At 38.1% G+C, this 10,698-nt stretch overlaps 2 protein-coding genes across 2 annotated transcripts; one reads left to right on the top strand and one right to left on the bottom strand.

Annotated features, from left to right (window-relative positions):
- Positions 1-2,105: 2,105 nt before the first annotated feature.
- LOC131677461 (uncharacterized) lies at positions 2,106-4,000 on the top strand. The gene is made up of 2 exons (XM_058957298.1): positions 2,106-3,784; positions 3,840-4,000. Exons 1-2 carry the CDS (start codon positions 2,353-2,355, stop codon positions 3,998-4,000), a joined length of 1,593 nt encoding a protein of 530 aa, XP_058813281.1. The 5' UTR covers positions 2,106-2,352.
- A 2,885-nt stretch (positions 4,001-6,885) lies between these two features.
- LOC131677442 (zinc finger protein 718-like) lies at positions 6,886-10,033 on the bottom strand. Its single transcript, XM_058957277.1, has 6 exons — positions 9,543-10,033; positions 8,918-9,475; positions 8,765-8,851; positions 8,252-8,702; positions 7,697-8,180; positions 6,886-7,632 (listed from the first exon to the last, which is right to left on the bottom strand). The coding sequence occupies exons 1-6, from the start codon at positions 9,687-9,689 to the stop codon at positions 7,299-7,301; spliced, it is 2,061 nt and encodes a 686-aa protein (XP_058813260.1). The 5' UTR covers positions 9,690-10,033; the 3' UTR covers positions 6,886-7,298.
- Positions 10,034-10,698: the final 665 nt, after the last annotated feature.

The raw sequence follows: 10,698 nt of genomic DNA, 5'->3' as shown, positions 1-10,698 counted from the left end.
TCTATGTGTTGGTATGGGTTCCTTAAAAGTAGTTTTTGACGGTTTCTCCGTACAATGAATTTATATCACTTAGGTTTACTCTTGAAAGCTTCATTTTGAAAAAATGTTGAAATACTCGTTTTTATCCCGAAATTGGCATCAATACAAATTAATGCGTTCACGGAAGTTAATGCCTGAAACTTTAAAGAATAAGCCTAAATAACCATACTTAGATGCATATCGCCCGTTTAAATATTTAGATAAATTGATTCATAATTATATATGTCTATAAAAATTATTTTACATCTCCAGTATTGTAATTCTTCGAAAGACAAACTCGCAATATCACATTACCGTACCAAAGTGATTCTATATACGAGATATAGAGAGTCCGGTATCTCACCCACCGCAGCATCTGTCCCGAAGTTACCCTACTAAAGTACCAATTCATACGTAGAAAGTTTTCTTCTTCAATTTCTATTTCTAGCCACAAAAGTTGAATAACCCATTGAACAGATAAAGCACCGAAAAATGAGTACCTACAGGAATGATGTCTTGGTAAAAAGTGCTCATTATCGAAAATCACCCCAAAATGATAAACCCGTATACATACAAAGCCTTATTCCTTATTTGCTCAAGTCTTTTAGCTCCATTCCTAATGTAAACTGCAAATATTTCCGGAATACCTGTGTCCGAAGTGATTCGTAAAAAATTTCACCCATAATTGGATTCATAGTTTACCTATTTCGGTGACTGGGAATCCATAACATAATGGGGCTGGGGTTACGAAGAGCACGGAAGGCACATGCAAACTAATGCTAGACAGAAGAAATGGGCTGTCGATATTTTCCGATAGCAAGTCAAATACTAAAATTCACTACAGAAAGATGGCGTATCCACTAGAGTGGGACATGGTAGTATGAAAAAAATAAAATTTTGCTCCGAGTATTTTTTTGGGTCCCATTTAGCTCCCAGAACAACTCTGCAAATTTTAAGCTCGATCGGTGGAACTATATTTTTGGGCCCACGGTTTAAAGTTTACATGGGATTTAGAATTTGACTGACCCACGATGTGTATGACAACGCGATACAGTATTCGTCAGTTGCAGAGTTCAAAAAGGCAATAAAATCATTCTAGGACAAACCCAAAGCAAGAAATATAGCAAATCTTAAATTAGTTATGAAATTTGCGTTCTGATGAGAGAATTCGACACTAACTTAGTGACAGGTCTAATTTAGCGCCGGATCGATGCTAACTCCAAAAAAACGGAGGAACAACTTGTGTTCCCGAGCAAACCCTAGTGAAGCGCGATGTCCGGCAAAAAAGCAAAGTTTCGTTCATCGCACTGTGTGCTTTTCAACAAGCGCTGTCATGGAAGTGACGTTTTCATTACTCTTGTTTGAAGCGTGCGTTGCTGTATTTACACATGCTTACAATTTGTTGGTCTACCTATTTTTTTACAAGTTCAATCATTTGTTATTCATAGTTTTTGTCATTCTATTTGATTTAAATTTCAACGGATATATGTTACAACTCTTTTTCTCATATTTGTTGTTAGACATTTTCATTTGATTTCGTTTTTGTGTTTGCATAGATGAAGTAGAGCTTGCCCAAGCGATACTATTCCTCAAATAGTCGAAGATGACGCCATTCATAGAAGCGTTCTGGGTGCCTAAATTTGTTGTCTCTGGGTTAGGATGCGCAACCTTCTGTAGAGAAATCCATGGTATTTTGAGAAAGCCATACATTATTCAATGTCATAATATCAAAAATCTATACCAAATATAAACATTTAAAGATTCCATACGTTTCAGGATATCCTATTTTAATATGTATTTTAACGCATTTTAAAGGTATTTCCATGCACAAGTCTTTACTTCATACACAACTAATTTAAATTAAAAAAAACTCGTAAGCTAACGGGCCTTTGAGACCAGCTTGTCTTTTTGAAGGTTGAAACAGTTTCTTCACCGAAAATATCATTTCAAATCCCCCCTCCTTCCTTCTTTAATATTTTTGCGAGTATGGAACTGTCTAGTAGTTTAAAATGTGTCTTAAATAAAAAAGTTTTTAATGCTAGAAAACTTACATAAAGTTTTATCTATTACAAATCGATGGCTCGAAAAATAACAGAATTTTAAACGTTAATAATCAAATATTTAGAATTTTGTTTCCTACAATCCTACGTTGTAAACGATCGCCCGAAGACTTTCAACCTTTTTGTATTTATCACCTATCGCTGGCTCACGGGTGCGAACGCGAGAATATTTTAAAATTATGGGAATGTAGCAGTTCTAACAATTTAAACATTTTATTTCCCTTCAGTGATTCGTTGTGGTTCTTTGGGTTCGATTCTCAACGGAAAGGTCATCATGTCTAAGACTAGTTACAATGGCGTTGTTCGCTTTGTTTGCGATGATGGATTTTACTTATCCGGAGTTGATGAAGCTCGCTGCACGATTAACGGAAATTGGTCTGATTCGCTCCCGGAGTGTATTAGTATGGTTAAATGTCCTGCATTAGTTCCATCTCAGAGATCTAATATAATTTATGCCTCTGAAAGAGGTGTTTTGATCAACACTTTCAATAGCTATGCAATAGGAACACTTGCTGAGGTGGGATGCGATGATGGATTTTCAGTAGATGGTGAAAATCTGCTAACTTGTCTGGAAAATGGAAGTTGGGACATGTCAATGCCTGACTGCATACCTCAGGAATCCATATTGAGTACTACCGAATTCTATTCACTGGCAGCAGGAAGCAGTTCAAAAGTACCGAGCATAATAAAAATCAATCGACGTACTGATATTCGGTTCTGGAAGCAATTAAGAGACTATTTATTCTACGGTTGTAAACCAGTAGATCAGACGAAAAAGTCACATTTCTGCCAGGATGGAGAGGAATTTTCACATGATTTGGGAGATCTCACTTTCTTTGATTTACCCGATTCAAACGAGTATCAAAACATGGACAGCAAGTTACTCGAACGACTAGAAAAAACTACAAAGCCTGACAATAATTTGAAAGTGTACAATCTATTGAAGTATATATTGTATGGTACAATTGGTTCAATCAGCAATTCGCAGCGTCTGTCGAAAGAAGCTGAAGATTCCTATAGGTTCGTGATCTGCTTGTTCATTGACATCATTATGATGGACCGAGAAGTTTCCTTCGATGAAGAGATTTTGTTGGACATCAATTCAAGAGAAAATACTAATTCCAAAGTAAAAAGCCTACTCAAAAACGTGGTTCAACCGATCTACGAGACACATGTTCGCATGCAAGAAGAAGAACGTCAGCGAGACATCATAAATCAGAGAAATGCACTTAAAAGGATTATTGCTTTAGCGGAAGAAAAGCGAACTCCAACTTATTCGTGTAGACTGAACTCTCTGCCAGATCCTCCAATTGATAGTAAAATTATTGCTATAGAGAATAGTGCTCTCACACTTCAAACGGCTGATTTGCGGATTGAAAAACTTCGAAAGCGCACTGAAACAGTTTCCATTGGAGTTCGTATGATATACGAATGCAACACGGGTTTTACAATGAAAGGCCCGGGATATGTCGAATGCTCAAAAGAAGGACAATGGAGTTACTTGGACAGTTTCTGTGAGGGTGTTCTCTGTGAGCAACCTCCATTTCCTCCAGGTATGGTAATAGCTGACAGCTCAAAGGATTCACAATACTATTATGACGATGAAATCGAGTACAATTGCCTGGAAGGTTATGCGATGCAAGGCCATCCTATAATTAAATGTTCTGTGGATGGAAAATGGTCTCCAGTGATGGCAAGATGCACGAGTAAATCATATCTACCTCATATTATAGCTCATACTAACTGCCGATTTTTTTTCAGAAATATCTTGTGGGAAACCAAAGGTTACCAACTCTGCAAAAATTATTGCAGGAAGTTCCTATCAGTTTGGCGAACACCTGAAAATACTCTGCGAGGATAGACGTACTATTGAAATAACTTGCCAAGCAAGCGGTACATGGAGCGTGTTCGAAGATTGTTAATATAGACAATGGAAGATTGTATATAATTCTCATTTTGTATGATTCATTATATTATTTTATTGTTTTCAAATGCAAAGGAAACTGTTAAAGAAGTAAACTAATTGTTATAAATTATGGAATAAGTACATCGCTGACCAGGGTCCGGAAGACTCATTCGCCTGCACTGATATAAGGAAATTGCTGGAGAAAAAACAATGCTGCATCAAAGAAACTATACAATATATGATGAAATTATTTTCATCAATTACGACAAGTATCTAAAATATACTAAAATGGTTTTTGTCGTGAAAAAAAACGAATTTCCACGAACATTTAAAAAACAAAGGTCAATTCGGGAGAGATGTCGCATGTGAGGGTGAGACGCCGCACCTTGGTCCTAAACTGAAAAATAGTGAACAAAAGTATTTTTAGCTCTCGTTGATGTTTTCGTGATTAGGTGTCTTCAGCTAAGTTTCGTGAGGCTTGATTATATCTATAAATCGGTTAGCACCTTAACTTTTCTTAAGGGGGTACTCCCATTTCCAAAAACATTGTTTTTATCCAAGAATCTAAAAATATTCTTCTTTGTTGATCTTGTGTATTAATTAGACTGGAGCAACTTTATTAAGGGTACTATTTATCTATATGTTTGTACGAGCGATATATATCTATGTGTTGGTATGGGTTCCTTAAAAGTAGTTTTTGACGGTTTCTCCGTACAATGAATTTATATCACTTAGGTTTACTCTTGAAAGCTTCATTTTGAAAAAATGTTGAAATACTCGTTTTTATCCCGAAATTGGCATCAATACAAATTAATGCGTTCACGGAAGTTAATGCCTGAAACTTTAAAGAATAAGCCTAAATAACCATACTTAGATGCATATCGCCCGTTTAAATATTTAGATAAATTGATTCATAATTATATATGTCTATAAAAATTATTTTACATCTCCAGTATTGTAATTCTTCGAAAGACAAACTCGCAATATCACATTACCGTACCAAAGTGATTCTATATACGAGATATAGAGAGTCCGGTATCTCACCCACCGCAGCATCTGTCCCGAAGTTACCCTACTAAAGTACCAATTCATACGTAGAAAGTTTTCTTCTTCAATTTCTATTTCTAGCCACAAAAGTTGAATAACCCATTGAACAGATAAAGCACCGAAAAATGAGTACCTACAGGAATGATGTCTTGGTAAAAAGTGCTCATTATCGAAAATCACCCCAAAATGATAAACCCGTATACATACAAAGCCTTATTCCTTATTTGCTCAAGTCTTTTAGCTCCATTCCTAATGTAAACTGCAAATATTTCCGGAATACCTGTGTCCGAAGTGATTCGTAAAAAATTTCACCCATAATTGGATTCATAGTTTACCTATTTCGGTGACTGGGAATCCATAACATAATGGGGCTGGGGTTACGAAGAGCACGGAAGGCACATGCAAACTAATGCTAGACAGAAGAAATGGGCTGTCGATATTTTCCGATAGCAAGTCAAATACTAAAATTCACTACAGAAAGATGGCGTATCCACTAGAGTGGGACATGGTAGTATGAAAAAAATAAAATTTTGCTCCGAGTATTTTTTTGGGTCCCATTTAGCTCCCAGAACAACTCTGCAAATTTTAAGCTCGATCGGTGGAACTATATTTTTGGGCCCACGGTTTAAAGTTTACATGGGATTTAGAATTTGACTGACCCACGATGTGTATGACAACGCGATACAGTATTCGTCAGTTGCAGAGTTCAAAAAGGCAATAAAATCATTCTAGGACAAACCCAAAGCAAGAAATATAGCAGATCTTAAATTAGTTATGAAATTTGCGTTCTGATGAGAGAATTCGACACTAACTTAGTGACAGGTCTAATTTAGCGCCGGATCGATGCTAACTCCAAAAAAACGGAGGAACAACTTGTGTTCCCGAGCAAACCCTAGTGAAGCGCGATGTCCGGCAAAAAAGCAGTTGGAGTGAGCTGGAGCTAAAACTAACATTAGGATGCGAGAAACCTGCCTGCAGTATATTAAATGGAGCCTGTCAGAGTGAAAGCGGGCAGTCGGCGCAGATCCGCTCGGCTTTCACTCTGACATCATGCATTTGGTTTGCAGCGAGCAGGTTTCTCGCATCTCGCATTCTAATGTCAGTTCCAGCGCCAGCTCAGCTTCTCGCCGCCACTCTGACAGCGGCCTTAGGGTGCTAACAGAAAGGCGGCGAGAAGCTGAGCTGGCGCTGAAACTGACATTAGAATGCGAGAAACCTGCTTGCTGCACACCAAATGGGTGATGTCATAGTGAAAGCCGAGCGGATCTGCGCCAACTGCCCGCTTTCACTCTGACATCATCCCTTTACTTTGCTGCAGGCAGGTTTCTCGCATCTCGCGTTCTAATGTCAGCACCAGCTCAGCTTCTCGCCGCCACTCTGTAAGCGGCATTACAGGAGATGAAGGTCATATTACAGACATACATACGTTCATTCGACTACCAAGTTTCCGACCTCAGGGTTCTACGTCATCCCGAGGCTCACTCGTACTATTGCGACAATCTCTTCGTTGTTCCTATTTGTATTTGTTTGGCCGAATTTATACTGGAAAAGTACTGTCAACATTTGTCCACGGGGTACTCACAAATCGCAATGGATACGACACTTTCCTCTGTCTGATTCGAACCGGATTTACATGCAGATGCTTTTGAGCCATGTCAGATTCAAGAGGCCATTTTGTAGCTCGAGGAGATTTGATTAGGTACCAACACTAGATTACCGGTATTGGAACCGCTGGAATCAATGTAAACAGCTGTTTTACTGTGAAGTTTTCCAGCCTGATGTAAATAAATAAATAAATAAATAAAAGAGAACACGCGAAACGCCTAGTACCTGGTTGCCCTTCACATATTTTTCGATGTTCATCACCACCAGTAAATCGCCTTCAAGTAGGCAACACGCGACAATACTTGTAGCAGTACAACGGAAGCGTGAAAATACCTGTTATAGCTCGGATTCACAAAACACAGACTTTTCTCGGCATTGTTGCAAAAACAGTCTTTGCAAGAACAATTCCAAGGCAGCCTATGCAAGAACAATTCCAATTATCATAAAGTATTCATAGCCTACCGTAAGGTCCAAGCAGAACCCACGTTGTACTAGAAAATATTTGTCGAACGGTGGGAATTCTGGGTTTCAAGGATTACAAATTTGTACAAAAATGTTTCCATGTGATACAACACGTTTTGTATGCTTGAACCACCCAGTTTAATGTGGGACGTATATTTAAAAAAATAAAATTATTTACTTATGTCTACACATTCGACAATTCAATAGGAATAATCAGTTCTCACTGAATTTGTTGCAGGGTAGTGTGATATTACTGGAATAATCGTTGGTGCTTGCTGTTGATCAGATATTGGTGGATTCAACGACAGTGGTTGTTCTGGCAGTAACGATTCATTATGGACTACTACTGCATGTTGTTCAGTAGTTTCAGTCGGCCCGTTTTTGCGAACCCGGGTTAGTTCACGCCGGTCTTGGTTGTGTACTGTTTTCATATGCATTTTCCAACATGGTTTCATTGCAAACGACCTTCCACATATTTCACAAACGTATGGACGTTCACCTGAATGTTTTTGTTCGTGAGCTTTGAGATAACTCCTATAAACAGCATAAAACATATTTTACATGATACTATAATATACCTTGTTTATTGGATACTTACTTAGATGTGAACTTCTTTCCACAGTATTGGCATTCTACTTTCATGTCTGAATTATGCATCATCACATGTCGTTTAAATGTACCTGCTCCTTTGATGGATCGGTTGCAAATACTACACTCATAACGAAGAATCTTATCCGAGTGGACTACCATTTTGTGTTCCTTGATTCCTCGTAGACCATAGAAGGCGAGTGTACAGCCTGCTTCATCACAAGAATAGGGACGGCGATCCAGGTGTTTGTTCACATGACCTTCGATCTCCCGCTTATGAACTAGTTTTCCACATGTTTCACAAGTCACATGATGTTTTTCCCCAGAATTGTCCGATTTCACGTAATACTTCCACGTACGCTTCTCAGCGGTGTCTTTCTTATCTTCATATTTTTCAGTGCCTTCCTTCTTCTCGTGTCGTTTAATATGGGAATCCAAATTATACTTTAAGGCAAAGCGTTTTCCACAAATTTTGCATTCGTGAGGGGTTAGACCTATAAAAAACCAATATCATTATTTATAGGCTATTGCATCACACCCTACAAAGCTAAAATTTTAAACTCACCGGTGTGCGTGACCATATGTGTCTGAAGCTGAGCTTTTCTGCGAAATTTACTTCCACATGCTTCACAAGTGAACTGAGGACCCTCGGTATGAGTTTTCACGTGCCGTCGGAACCACTCTACTCCTTTAATGTTCCTGCCGCAAATCTCACAAACATGATACGTTATCTGATGTCGTTTATTGTGTGTCCGGAGATCATTTTGTGAAAAATAGGAGCGCCCACAACCTTCGTAATCGCACTTGTACGGTCGAACTCCGAGATGCTGGTTGCGATGCGACTCCTTCACAAAATGGGCAACCGTTTGACCACAAATATCGCACACGCTTGGGTCTGATTTACGTATCTTTTTTCGACGAGGTCCACGTTTTCCCGGAATTTTAGGTTCACGCTCATCATCAGATGGTTCATATTCAATAGTGTAATGGCTTTTCCTTCTTCTCTGGCGAGGCACCTTGGAATGGTCAAAAATTACATAAGAAATTTACAATAGAGTGAACAAAGGTGAATTATTACTTTATCCTCCCTGGACTCGTTGGCTTTCTGCATGAATTCGTCTTCAAGAGATGACTTAGAGTGTACTTTTTTTCTACGCCCCTTTGGCTGCAAAATGTATGCGCAAAATTTTCTTGATGGACGTTGACAGGTTAACATTTACTGACGACTTACCATACTTTTCTTTGAATCGCAGTCAATTTCCGGATCATCTGAAAAAGTCGAAGCATATTCGTCATATTTGAAGTCAGAATCATCTACTTCTTCATCGTTATATCTAGCAATTGGTTCATTCAATTCCGATTGAAGTTTTTCTACAGATAGCACAGGTTCGTTCTGGCACGATTCGTCTTTAACGGGCGATTCACAAAGAACCATTTCCGGCTTCAACAATTCGCACTGTTCATTTTTAACAGCCGTTGGTTCAGATACATGCTTCTCTCCAGTTACAATATTTACGGGTCGCTCAATTTCATTTTTTTCGGATACAGGTATAACGATGGTTCCGCTAATAGTTTTGTCAACCTCCGAGCGATGGGTAAGAATCATCTTTTCCGTGATTTTTACTGCATTTTGCTCCTGACTAGTCCAGAAAGTGTCATACAATATGAAATCTTTCCGATCATGGTGTAGTTGATTAGTTTGCTTACATACTGCCTGGAAGCTCTGAATAATGTCGATCAGTGTTTCGCAAATTGTGCAAATTTTTGCCTGCTTTTCGCTGCGATTGATCTGTTTGTTGCAATATAGAGCAATATATTTATACATAATCGATACATAACATAGATTATAAACAAACCTTTACACCTAAAGCACTGATAACTCGTTTCGATATATCCTGGTGTTTGTTAAAAACTTCTACTAGCTGGCAGTTATTACCTGCATGGAAACATAAACGGCAACGGAGGCGTTTAATTTCTTCTTGGAATTCTGCCGAAGACTCCATATCAGTGATTTTTGTTCCAAAGTTAGGATTCGGCAATAAAAACTTATATTTACTACTAAAGTAGTAACAATAGATATGATACAGTTACAGAAGTGTCATGTTGATCACGGCTCACCAGCGATGCCACATATTTTTGTGAAATGTCTGTAGAAGAATAATTAAAATGTCTGTAAAAGTCTGTAGATGGTTGTGTAAATCCTATTTGCACTAGGTCATTACTTTAAAAGTAGTTTGAAATTAGTAAACTACTGTGAAGGAATCACTCGTATTCGGATCAAATTATTCTAGTGCAATTTTGTTAAACACTGTTACTATTTTAAAAGTCTGTAGACTTCTGATTACGTCTGTAGGAGACCATCAAAAGTCTGTTAAATACAGATATGTCTGTAAATCTGGCATCGCTGCGGCTCACAGAAACGTACCTATATTGTGGTTATCACTGGAAATCAGTAAAAATGGCGAAAAAACAAAATAGCGACAAGATTGCGAAACCGCCATTTTTAAGATTTAACCTTTTCAATTCTGCAAGGCTACAAAAATGTAATTTGAATTGATTTTTATATGAAGTGTTCGAGCGACTATTGCTCTCGAACCAATGAAAAACTTAGGAGGATGCAAAAGAATCGAGTTAGGCATCAAAAAGGCACACTAAACAATAAATTAAATGGGTACCAAAAAATAGTAACAAATAATTTCCGATTTTCGCTCAACAGGTAGTGAAGAGGTGAATAAATCCATGAACTGTCAATTCATGACCGTCCGATACCTGACCAACAGGGCCTATATATTGCTAGATGTTTGCTTTAAACTAGGCAGATGGAGCTATCAGGGTATATTTTCAATTCTTTCGCTATTTTGAATTGATTCCGCTAATCTTCGATGAAAAGCACAATATGTAAGCCGTGATGTTGCTGCACGGTCAAATAAAACAACCTCCAGAATAAGTTTTTTTTAACTTAATTTTGAGTTGTGCGTCGCTTTCGCACTTATTCCCGGTCAAACCTTTCGG

Source organism: Topomyia yanbarensis, chromosome 1 (assembly GCF_030247195.1).
Source record: "Topomyia yanbarensis strain Yona2022 chromosome 1, ASM3024719v1, whole genome shotgun sequence".
NCBI classification, from domain to species: Eukaryota; Metazoa; Arthropoda; class Insecta; order Diptera; family Culicidae; genus Topomyia; species Topomyia yanbarensis.
This window is presented reverse-complemented; position numbering and strand designations above follow the sequence as displayed.